Source organism: Lissotriton vulgaris, chromosome 1_1, assembly GCF_964263255.1.
Source record: "Lissotriton vulgaris chromosome 1_1, aLisVul1.2, whole genome shotgun sequence".
NCBI classification, from domain to species: domain Eukaryota; kingdom Metazoa; phylum Chordata; class Amphibia; order Caudata; family Salamandridae; genus Lissotriton; species Lissotriton vulgaris.
Genome location: NC_141685.1, coordinates 2090677183 through 2090689832, shown reverse-complemented (window position 1 = coordinate 2090689832; position 12650 = coordinate 2090677183). Strand labels below are relative to the sequence as shown.

The following is a 12650-nucleotide window of genomic DNA, read 5'->3' as shown; positions in this document are numbered from 1 at the left end:
ATGTCATTGGTGCACTCTTCACCGTATTAATGTGGCCCTAGAAAATGCTCAGTTACGCCAGATGGAACTGATTTTTTATTACCATGGTTAGGGGTCTTAACACATATGCTAGAATATGTTTACCCAGGCACAAAAAGGTCAGTTCATCCAGTCACAAACATGCACTTCCCTACAGCAGGCAAACTGGGCTGGTCTCTAAATTTAAAGGTGACTGGCAATATTATTGACAGGTATGATATTTCTGTAAACAATGTTTCTATTTTTAATGGAATTAGTGATATTGTCATTAGAGCAATCTATCTGCTCCTTGCTACTAGGCTGTTAACTAATATTTTTCTGATGATTTTTTAAAGCTACTAATATGAAGATCATTTCTATATAGGTCACTGTAACTAACAAAGTGTTATAAAATACCGTTTACAACACTCATCCATAGATTTGCAGGAAAATAATGAGATCATATGATATTACCATATTACCTTTAAAAGGAAGTGTTATGATTCTAAAAGGAACACATGGGGTATCTAAACACAGTGAGGTTGAGAAAGGAGAAATATCTGAATTCTTAAAAGGATTTTCACTCTGTAAATTTGTAACAAAAGTACTTTTGGCAATAGTTATAATGCAATGTATTATATTTTTAAAGAATTTCTCCTACCATGCCCGGAATCTTATTCCCGTGCCCTTCTGATTTAGCATATCATTTAACATTTAAATAAACGAAACAATCATATTTCTTTCACTTTAAATTAATTTGAGTCAAAGTAAATTGCTTACATTATTTGAAGGTTACAGAAACAGGGCCTAAAGCTGTACATTTGAAAAAGAATAAAATAATATGAACACAGAAAAACACTGATCTAAAGAAAATACTCTAAGTGAAGAAGTGACAAGAGCCCGAAGGCCCAGTGCCATCACGGCAGCTTATCTATCCCCTTTCAATAAAGATAAAAGTGATGGCAACCAAAGGCGAAAGATTGGCTAAAGTGCACCCTGGTACGAGAGAGTAGGAAAACTGATGACTTTCCACTGCTGTTCATGCAAGCTACTGACTGATCTGCCAAATATCCAAATTCGTACTATGTATTAACTCACCAATATCCGCTTTTTCGACAAATGCCTTAACAAACGCTTTCATGTCTTCAAACTGAGATGCTTTGACATTTGAGCTTCCATCAAGAATAAACAGCACATCCATTGGCTTGCTGCATGTCTCTAAATGAGAAAGATGAAATAAAAATAATAAGCAGTTCATTCATTGGAATTTGTTCACAGAAACTCTCTACTTGGCGTATCCAAATCCTGAGTGTATCAGAGAATCCTCTCAAATATTAAACATGTTAATCTACAATATCGTTCATAGTAAACTTAGACATGGGACCTTAGTGTTAAATGGTGCATAAGTGTATGATTGGCTATATTTTGAACTAGCAAATCAGATATATGACAAAGGTGTTAAAACAGTGGTGATCAGAGGTGGGGGCCTACAAGGCATATATTGTAAAAGTGCATTCCTCCCCAAGGAGTGCGGCTGTGCGACATGGCACTCCAATGAGTCTACCATGATAGAGTGCAACGCTGCTCTTCATTTTGTAAGGTTGCATTATAATCATGGTTAGTCCGCACCCACATACAATCTATTTATGTATTAACATTAAGGTATTAGAATGTGTAAAATGTAATAACTTGCAAGTGAAGTGTTAGATATTTTCTTTATGTAATCAAATAATTAAAGTAGTAAATGTACGTGTTTAGGTGAACTATATATGTGTGAATAATGCATTTTTATATAAGGGCCCATATAATGTATGCATATTAATGATTGCTATATGTTTGTATTTTAAAAGTGGGCACTGTTGTTATGTCAAGTGAACTCGATAGGCCTAACTTTCGTTTCCCCTTGTTTGCTCTACATGAAACTGGCAATTACAGTTATGTGTCCATGGTAACGTTTCTTTCATGTCTCTGTTGCAGGTGCAAGAATTTGTTCTTGTTAGTCAGAATAATGTCTTTGTTTCAGGAGTTAGTTAGACATAGGAAGGAGAGGAAGCCTTTGAATATGGGGACCTGATAACAAGGGAGGAAGTCTTTCGTGTTTGGAAAGGCCTGGGAACCAAGGTCATTGAGCAATAACCTGGACGTACCATTGCTTAATTGAAAGTTACCTACAAGGTGGTGTTCAACTGGACGAAATAGTCACGTGATGCATTTGTAGGTGTGATTTTCACCTTTTGTATTAGTCAGGGACAGAGCACGGGGGACTTCTGCCTTACCTGGAGAGCATCTTAGAACGAGCTCTATAGCTTTTAGCTACTCGACCCATATAACCTGAGTGTGCTTCTTAGGAAGTCTTCACGTGCTGACACCTTTCTGGGGTTTGCTTGGGAAATTCTAAGTAGGGATTCCACAATACAGGTAGTGTAGAGACAGATAGTGTTGTGTCTATTATCTATAAATGAAGAAGGCCCTGGATGTGGTTTCTATGATGATTTGTGTCTCAACTTTGGAATTGGCTATTCTGTGCATGTTGCACCATTTAAATATTATTCGTAGATCTGGATTTGTGTTAGTGCCTATATTTTTTTTCGCTCTCATATTGAGGTGTTTATATGTCCAACTATTTTTGGCCTTTATAATAAAATGATATCATTTGCATTAGGAGCCTGTGGTCCTTTAGGTTCATGGAATTTTGTAAAGTAATTGGCTAATGACTTTTCGTTCCCTCCACACTTGCAAAGCAGTCATCGGCCAGGGGCTCCAGATTAAGGGCGTGGAACACGGGTCCATCAACTGCATCTTACCTTTCCCCAGAGCAGGTTGAAACCTATGACCGTCTCTTTTTTCTGCCTACTCCTCATTGATACTAGTATTGGTAGTGGTGGAATCAAAAGGGCGAAATGCGATGTGGCAATGATGTTCTCTTTCTCCTTATGCAGCCGAACATGACAGGCCCCAGACTCCTACAGAGCCTGCATATATTTGGAGAAACCTCAGGCCTATATATTAATACATCCAAGTCTATGGTCTACGCGGTAGGCCATGGGCACCGTGACCCGCGTTGGGTGTCAGGTCTACGATTTGCGACTAATGGGTTTAAATACTTGAGTGTGTGTCTGTTCACTGATGCAACAGTAGCATGAAATGGTAATATTGAGCCAGTACTCATCTGCTTTACAGAGGATATAGATTTATACATTTGGTCAGTGCTCCCTCTGTCCCTCCTAGGACAATGAGTGATCTTTAAAATGGTCTCCCTCCCCATATTTCTTATTCAATTACAAAATTTACCATATGACATCCCATGACACTAGTATCGTAAGTTGAATTTCATCCTTAATGCCATGCTGGGGGACGGAGGTACCCCTTGAGTTGCCTGGGCCAAATGTTTCCAGTCCACCTACTGTGAGGGCACTGCAGCACCAGATATCAAATATTATTACCTTGTCACCCAATTCTTGATTATAAATGACTGGTGGTATGACACACAAGGAGACCCAGATAGACACTGGAGAAATGGGCAATAAGTACTACACAACCAGTGACATATCTATACAGCACAGGAAGAACCACAGATATTCCCCCATCCTTAAATCTTGGCGTTCAAAACTTCGTCAGAGTGAACTTTGGGGCAGATTGATGGAAAAGACACCACTATGGCAGGGAACCCAGCTTTTGCACATGGCCAAATATTGGGATTCCAGAAGTGGGATCTCATCAGAATCCCCCCTTTAGGGGACGTTATGCACGGCGCAGTTCTTAAATCCTTCCAAATTCACCAAAGAGAATTCCAGCTCCATCGCAGCCAATTTTACAGATATCTTCAGCTTCATTATACATTGACCCCTTACTTAAATTCTATCTCATACCTCCTGGAATTTAATCACCTCGAGGGTAAACTCATCATGGGGGACCTAGTAGACCACAAAGTTGCAAAACATTACCAGACACTCATTTCTAACCAACCAGTCAAATTTCGTCCCCTTCACACTGCCTGGGAAGCAGATGTGGGTTAGTTGGAAAAAGTGGACTGGACAAAGATTCTAGGCTCCCCATGAGAATCGGCATTTGTGGTCAGGCTTCGTTTGATTCAATTCAAATACATACAGAGGGTATATCCCCCACGTCATCTTCTATCCCTTTTGGGGGTGATCTCTTTCCCGGACTGCCTCAGCTGTAAATCAGACGAAGGTACTTTGATTCACACAGCATGGAGTTGTCTGAAACTAGACAAATGTTGGCAGGGGTTGTTCACATGCTTAGGTAACGTCTTAACCTGGCAGATCCCACAAAATCTACAGCTGGCCCTTTTCCACCCTAAGGAGGGTGTGGGTGGGAATAGAAATAACTTGTCACTACTCATCTTGGGCCTAACACTGGCCAATTGAGATATCACTAGAGAATTGAAAGGAGTGGCGCTCCATAGCTGATGGTATGGAAGAAGGGGATGGATTTTTTCATGTGGCTGGAAATAGCACTGTGCAAGGCAAGGGGCTGTCCCCCAAAACACCCAAAAATATGGATGTACAGCATACAGGGGAATCAAGTTGCCACCGGTCCGCCAAATAAGCAACTGCATAGATGATGAAATAAAGACCTACCATGGCAGAGGGACGACTACATAGAGATGCGCGCACTGCCCTGGTGACATGCAACAGCCAGACTGAGAGTGTAGTATTCTATATCACAGATGGGAGGTGGGAGAGGGCGGGTTGGGCTTAATGATCTTTGTGTTTCCCTCATTTGTTTATTATTACGTTATTTATAATATATATGCACTGTAGATCTTTATGTGTATTTTGCCAATTAGGCCAGGTTGACCATGCTGATCTTTTCATCTGCAAACCAATAAAATATTCTTTTTTTTAAGGGTGAAATGGGGCGATCTATGGTCTCTTTCTCTTTCTAAGAGGTAGTGCCCTGGTGTATGTTACACCCTGCCAGTGTGAAAGGAATCAACTATTTCTCCACGAGGACCAACATACTGAAATGAGGAGCTTCCCTATTTAAATACAAAAATGCCTTTGCTGATTATTTTTGATTCATGAAATGGGTCACAAACATCTTCTGTATTGCCAGTATGGGCAAGCCACAACAAAGGCGTACAAATCTCCTAGTCTGGTGCAAATGCACCACTTCCTGTGCCATGTCAGACTGCATAGTAGGAACCCTCATATAGTCAGATAGATTCAAAAACGTACTTCTTCAACACCGGAATGTTTTTTTGTTCCCTTTTCGATTTGCAGTTGCTTTTTCTCCTTATGAAAGCTTAAACCAAATGAATGTCTTCTAAATTCCTTTCTTATAATTGCACATTACTACCTAGCCTCAAAGGCATATGTAGCATGTAAAGTACTAAACTCGCTGCACTTGTTTACATACTGTTACATTTCTTTGTAAATTAGCCTACAAAAATTTAAAATGGGATTAAAACATGAATACCCAGGCAATAAAAACAGGCAATTAGTGCAAATAGAAAGGACTGTGTCCTCTTTGCACTTTTCCTAACAGGGAGTTTGGTGTTTTGGGGATGTTATTAGGCTTGGGCAGAGTTATGCTATATGGAATTCTGTGAAGTGCTGAAAAAACTCTGCCGTGCTCTGCAGAGTTCCACGAATGGATGAGTGCAGTGAATTGTGCTGCTTGCGATGATTTTTTAGCACCGGAAGTTTGTCCTGCACTGTAAAAAACGCACGAATGGCAACACGTGCAGCACAAGAGGGTGCTGCAACTTTCTGCTGCTTGAGTAGACATTCTACCCGAGCGGCAATTTCCTCAACGCAAGTGGTAGCGACCTGCCACGACCGTCCGCGTTGAGAAATCGCGCCTGGAGGTTGTCTAGCATATTATTTTTCTTGCTCACGCTCCCCAACTCGATGTTGATGAGCTGCGTGAGAAGGAAAAATCCACTCAGCGCCACTTCACAGAGTTTTTTGGAACTCCACACAAAGCGCGGAGTGGGCAAAACTCAGCGACCTCTGCTGGCAGAGATGAATTCATCAGCCTCCCCTAGATGATACACAAGCCATGTAAAATAAAGTAGAAACATATTGCTGGAGTGCTGCTTCCTGTATTCATTAATTCTTTTGTGAATTGATCTCAATGTTTTCAATAAAAGTCTGGCAGGAGATCCCATATACCTGTGAACACAGCGAAATCTATCATTCTGACACTTTTTTGTGTTCAAATCTTTTGTGAAAAAACGAGACCTTGCAATGGAATTTTATTGCATTTCCTGAAAATATTTACCTGGCTAAATTTACAATATTTGATGCTGGGTAATTCCCTACCCAAACAAACAATGCTAAACGAAACAGCAAAAAAAATGTAATTAAACTTCTTTACTGACGAGAAACTTAAATTGACATCTGATTCAGGAAATGTCATCAATCACATCGCACATCTAACATATTTTCTTGTGTGTGTGGAAGGATGAGGTCTAGGGTACTAAACTCAATGATCATCAATGCCACCGCTATTTACTGCATGAGCTGCAGAAGCAGGTTAAACTACTGCTTGGTTTTACCTGTGGGATTTGAAAATTGGGGCAGCCATGGTGGATTATACTCTAATGCTTGGGAATGTTTTTAGCTTATAATTTCAGAATAAGAAGCAAAATTAAAGTGTTCATCAAATTCTTAATTATTCTAGGCAATACATTTGTCATCGTTCTCTTACGTTGTGCTGTCCCTTTGCTGACAACACCGAGTTGCGAGCCACCGCCAACGCTATTACTGTACTATGTATGTATAAAAAACTTGCTAATAAAACACGTTGAAATCAGAAACTACATTTGGTTCCTCTCTACTCTGTCTAAGAGTCTCTTTTTCCCGCCAGAGATGCAGAGTCCAATTCTATTTGCAAAAACACATTTTCAAAATATATGACTACTATTGATGGTTTTCCAGTACCATCTCACTCTACATGCCCTGTTCGCGCTCTGCTTTTTGTTCCCACACCCTGTAAAACTCGCATGTGCGGTTTGATGAAAAGTATGTACAGAATTTCTGCTTCAAATGCAAGCCAAACAAACAAAAATGCATCTGTCTGTGAGTCTGGAGATACTTCTTAAGAAACCCCCCCACTGACCCTGGAGAGGGAACAGACACTCCCGCAGAAACTCCGAGCAGCTGGCCAATCACCAGGGACAGCCGATAGTTACAGTTAAGGCTCTGACTTACAGAATGATTAAAACTGAAAAACACCCAATATTTGGAAGAAATACTAAATGCAGAGGAGAAACCACTGGCTCACTTTCCCACATAATGTGGATCCTCTCCAGAACATTAAACCAGTGGACTCTACTCTGCATTTGGTATTTCCTTGAAGCATTTATTGCAGTTTCTATTTTGCAAGTAGGTATGCTGGTGAGAGATACTCAACAGAGAACAAAGCATGTGATGGCAATACTTGGACTCACTCTTTTAAATCCTGATGTGATTATTCTGATTAAAACAAAGTAATCTGAGATTCCAATTCCAAGGACCGAGGGGTCTGTCAAATCGGGTTTCAGCATAAGCATCTTAACCCAGTGGACTATGCAAGCAGTGGACTATGCAACTATTCAAGCAGCAGCTATGTGACATGAATCGTTGTCAGCAAATCTTAAAAATAGCCCTGAGTAATCATAATATGAACGCATGCTTAGAATTGCTGTGGACTTTTCATCGCATATTTAACAGATTATAATTTTTTTAAATATTTGCTTAGCCTGCAAATAAATTACCTGTTGCAGCTTGTGTGGTGATCGGCAAAGAGTGGGTACTGCTGGCCAATGTGGTCAGTGTCATCATTGTTGTTGATGGGTGTTTCTCGGAGCAACAATTGTCGATTACGAGATCTGGTACACGTATAATCAGGTCATCATAGTCCCGAATCACAATGGGAGTTTGTGATGTACTTATCATGGTCAGTTCGGATATGTTAACGTTGCTGCTCACACCAATGGGTATGATGTTGATGTCTTCTGGAGTTTGTGTTATGACATCAGTAGCAGGGTTGCTGATCACCATGTATACCAAATGTGGCACCTGCTCTCTGCTCCCACTGTTTGTGGCAAATGAGTGTTCGGTGACATAGCGGAGGGCTTGGCCTGTGTTGGTGGCATTTCCCCCTTGGTACTTAATCTCTCTTACACGCTCAATGATGTCTTGCTTTGACTGCTTCTCTGTAAAGGAGTACTCGACAGTGACAGTGTACGAATACTGTATGAGAGTGATATGGATCGTTTCTTCTGATATATCCATTTTTTCAATCACGTTTTCAATAAATAACTTTGATTTATTAAAATTTTCCTCAGTTACATTTTCTGATGATTCAATCACAAAAACAATATCAACAACCGTAGTTTGCAGCGTTGCTGAGGTAGGTTGAGCGGGAGAAGTAGTTGTTGCAACAGGCTCATGGCCAACAGGGGCAAGTGTCACAGCAGCAATTTTGGGACTTTTGGTTGTAGCTTTTTTAATATTTGTGGTTACTTCTGGCACAAGGTCACACAGGTAATGCACAATTTCATCTCTGTGATCCATTAGGTCATCCGCGTTTTCCAACAGGAAAGCCTTGTTGTCTGATAACCGACTCTTAATAAGATTAATTTCTTCCATGCTGACATCTGGTCCCAATGCCACTGGTATGACAGTCACCTTTTCCTTTGCCAAAAGGGAAAGGATGGAGTTGATGTTGCGTTTTGACTTGCTGGCTGTCAGCAAAATAGCGATTCTGGCTGCATTCTGTCTTGGAGCCTTTCGAAACACGTAGATCGCTGTGTATTTTAGGATTTCATTAATGAAGGCATCAGGACTCCCTTTGTATTTCATCCCTTGGACAATGCGGATCAGCTGATCTACCCTCTTGTTATCCTGAAGCCCAAAATACATATTTGAACCTGTGTCATACTGCACAACCGACAAACGTATTTTCTTTTGAGACACGTGTAGTTTTTTAATAAGACTGATGATAAAGGTCTTCACAGTTTCAAATTCGTCTTCCGATAGCTTCGAGGTACCGTCCACCAGAAAAACAAGATCCATCATTTTACTGCAGTCATATTGCCCCTCATCTGGTGGCTCAAGAAACTCTGTGGGCACAGGGGTAGTTTCTGAAAAAGACACTTTAGACTCAGCTGTTGTTAGTTCTTCTCTCTTACAAGGCTTACACTGCAGATTGTTCCCTTCACAATGGCTGCAAAAGAAAAGACAAAAATAGGTTATGATGCATCTCTGCTGTTGCAGTGAATGTCCTACTCATTTTTTTTGTAGTATCCTTGCTATGACTTGTGCTTGAATTTGCAGCGTCCAACTCTGCATGTATGCTTGCAGCATCAGTCTTACCCTAAGATGAAACATTTATATTGTTGTAGACAAACACTTAATTTAAAAAATGTGCTTCCTTCTATTTGCTTGACTACATCAGCATGGGAGGTGTTTTTTATATGCTGACCGTGGTCCCATACGTCAACTTCTAAAATAAGTTTTATATATATATATATAAATATATATATATATATATATATATATATATATATATATATATATATATACAGGCTACTTCTCAAGTAGATATAGAACGAACATTTATGTGGTTTTTTTATATCTCATTTTTTTCAAGGTCTTTCAGAACTAAAGAATACGTACAAATACAGAAAATTTTAACTGCATCAAGTTGAACTGTGGGTGAAACAGTTGAGAAATTCCATCTTATAAGACTATGGAAGCTGGTACTAAGCTTCGTAATTGTTAGACTCTCTTCCAAACACTATGTATATATTGTTGATGGGTTATTTTTTGTTATCAACAATAAGGTTTTTTTGCTTTCACTGTTTTAATATTATCACGTTATAATTTTCATCTCAGTAATCACTTAGGGTTTGTTTTAATATTATGGGCACTTGGAGCACGTTTGATATATTCCAATAGGGATTAAATTCTCATATATGAATTCTGAAATCCAGTATATACATTACTAGGTACTGTGATACCAAGTCATGAAATTTGAAAGGTGTAAATAATGATGTATATAGATAAATTATATGTAAATTAGTGTATATAGGAAATTTGTATATATATATATTTTTTTCTACTTGTTTATACTTTCTTTCAAATTTTTGTTGGAGTATTGCTCTAACGATGTTATTTGTCATGACTTTAGAAATCTGGAGTGGAACATGAAATAGTAATGGTTTATGCATTCATGCAGTTATATTGTGTTCAGTGCCTTTCAAATTTTATTTATTTTTTGGTGTGCACTCACTAAAAGCATCGATGAGTATTTCATCTATGTTCATGCACCATGTGATTCACAAAGAAGGTGGAGCATCACGTAGCAAAAGAAGTGTATAAAAATGTTTGCTGACCAGGTGTATGGTGTGTGATCAAGAGCACTAGTTGCTCGAAACGCGTCGCCTAAGAGGTTGAAATAAATCTCCCTTACTGCAGCCCTGGGTCCGTGTCTTCATTGCAGGAGTTTGCTGATTTGAAGATTTTGTTCGTATATACATATATATATTTATATATATATTTATATATACATACATCTCTCTCTCCCTCTCTCTCTCTCTATATATATATATATATATATATATATATATATATATCTCATTTAACAATCGTAACTACGCAATTCAATCAAAGTATAAAAATAAGGGGAAATCTAACTTGCAAATCAAGTTATGTTGTATATATACTCAGATGCACATGTTAAAAAACTATATGTTGGAAGTAACACACTACTCGATGGGGTAAGACAACAAGCTAACCACAAGATATATATTACATTTATTTATTTTATTTTTATTTTATTTAAGTGTATCTTGATATAGCGTACAGCTACCCCAACGGGGTGTCCCGACGCTTCTGAGTAACTTCAAGCTGCATGAGATGGTTGAAAAAGAAGAGAATCAGCAGAACAGATAGGTTTTTAAAGCTCTCCGGAAGGGTTGTTCATCCTTGATCAGGCGAATGGCATTTGGTAATTTATTCCAGATGGCCGCTGTCAGCACTGGGAAGGATTTCCCCCCCGAGCGGGTTTTCCTGAATCTAGGTACGGAAAGTAAGTTTTTGCCAGAAGAACGAAGGGTCCTGGAGTTGTTATAGGGAATAAGGCACGTGGAGAGATAAGCAGAGCCCTTGCCTCGCAAGGCTCGATGAGCCAAGACCAGAGCTTTAAATTCTGCCCTCTTATGAACTGGAAGCCAGTGAAGATCGCGACGATGAGGGGTTATGTGCTCACGCAGAGGGATGCCGCGGACCAGTCGCACCGCGGCATTCTGGACCGTCTGAAGGCGGTGTCAAAGTCCTACAGACAGACCAGTGTAAAGGCCATTGGCGTAATCAAGGTGTGAAGTGATTAACGCCTGTACCACTGTCTTCCTGGTGTTACTGGGCAAAAAATGAATAAACTTCTTTATCATTCGAATTTTTGCTAAACAGGCCATGGAAACTGTGTGAACTTGATGGTTAAAAGAGAGGTTGGAATCCCATCTGACTCCTAGATTTTTCACTGAGTCCTTGGGGATGGGAGGTACACTTAGATCCAGAGGCCACCAGATGTTAGGGTCCAATGGGGTTGGCTGATGGAAAAAAAGGACCTCCGTCTTTCCAGCATTCAACCTCAAGAAGTTATGATCCATCCACTGGGCGATGGTTCGTAAACAGTTTTTTAAGGGGTCAAAAGTGGTGGGAGTGATGCTGTTAAACGAAAACAAAAGCTGGATATCATCAGCATAAGAAGTGACTTTTATACCCATTTGAGCAATGATATCAAAAAGTGGGGAAAAATATATATTGAATAAAAGCGGGCTCAGGGAGGATCCCTGAGGGACTCCCCACCGGAGCGGACGGCTTTCAGAGGTAAACGGGGGAGTGAACACCGCCTGGGTTCGGTTGGACAGGAAGGAAGATATCCACCCTAACGCTGTACCCCGAACGCCCTTAGAGTACAGGCGTTCAAGGAGCAGGGGGTGGGAAACGGTGTCGAATGCTGCTGACAAGTCAAGCAGCACCAACACTGCTCTAGACCCCCCATCCAAGCTCCATCTTACAGCATCAGACATCTCAATGAGTGCAGATTCGGTACTGTAACCAGACCTAAAGCCATGCTGAGAGTCATGGAACGCGCCTGAGGTTTCGAGAAAGGTCGCTAGCTGTTGTTGAGCGAGTCTTTCTAGTACTTTAGCCGGGGCAGGTAATAGGGAAATCGGTCTGTAATTGGCGGGGTCACTGAGGTCCGCGGTAGGCTTCTTTATTATAGGAACCAATCGAGCTTGTTTCCAGGTATCTGGAAAGAGTCCCAGCTTAAACGAGTCATTCCAAATCCCATTCAAAAAAGGATTAAGAACGGGGGCTAATGATCTGTACTGTTTAGCGGGCCAAGGGTCTAGTGGGGAGCCAGATTTCGTCTTAGAGAGTTCCCCAAGAGATTGTTCCAATGAGATCTCTGCGAACTCAGAAAACAAGGACTCTGAAGCCGCAGGAGAGGAGGGGGAGGAACATTTTGTTACTTGAATGTTACTGGGGAAGGAATCATAAATTGTAGCTATTTTATTCTCAAAGAAAGTAGAGAGGTTGTCACAGAGAGTCTGTGAAACCACTGGAGGACGTTTAAGGGCAAGGGGATCCGTAAAGGACCTTACTGTCTCAAAGATTTCCCTAGATGAC

General features: G+C 40.3%; 1 protein-coding gene across 1 annotated transcript in view; it reads right to left on the bottom strand.

Annotated features, from left to right (window-relative positions):
• The window catches only part of VWF (von Willebrand factor), a 1126314-nt gene that overhangs the window by 492633 nt on the left and 621031 nt on the right, over positions 1-12650 (bottom strand). Inside the window, exons 28-29 of the mRNA XM_086921215.1 lie at positions 7724-9177; positions 1096-1215 (exon numbers count right to left, since the gene is read on the bottom strand). Coding sequence (XP_086777341.1) covers positions 1096-1215; positions 7724-9177 — 1574 coding nt within the window. The remainder of the gene's footprint in view (positions 1-1095; positions 1216-7723; positions 9178-12650) is intronic.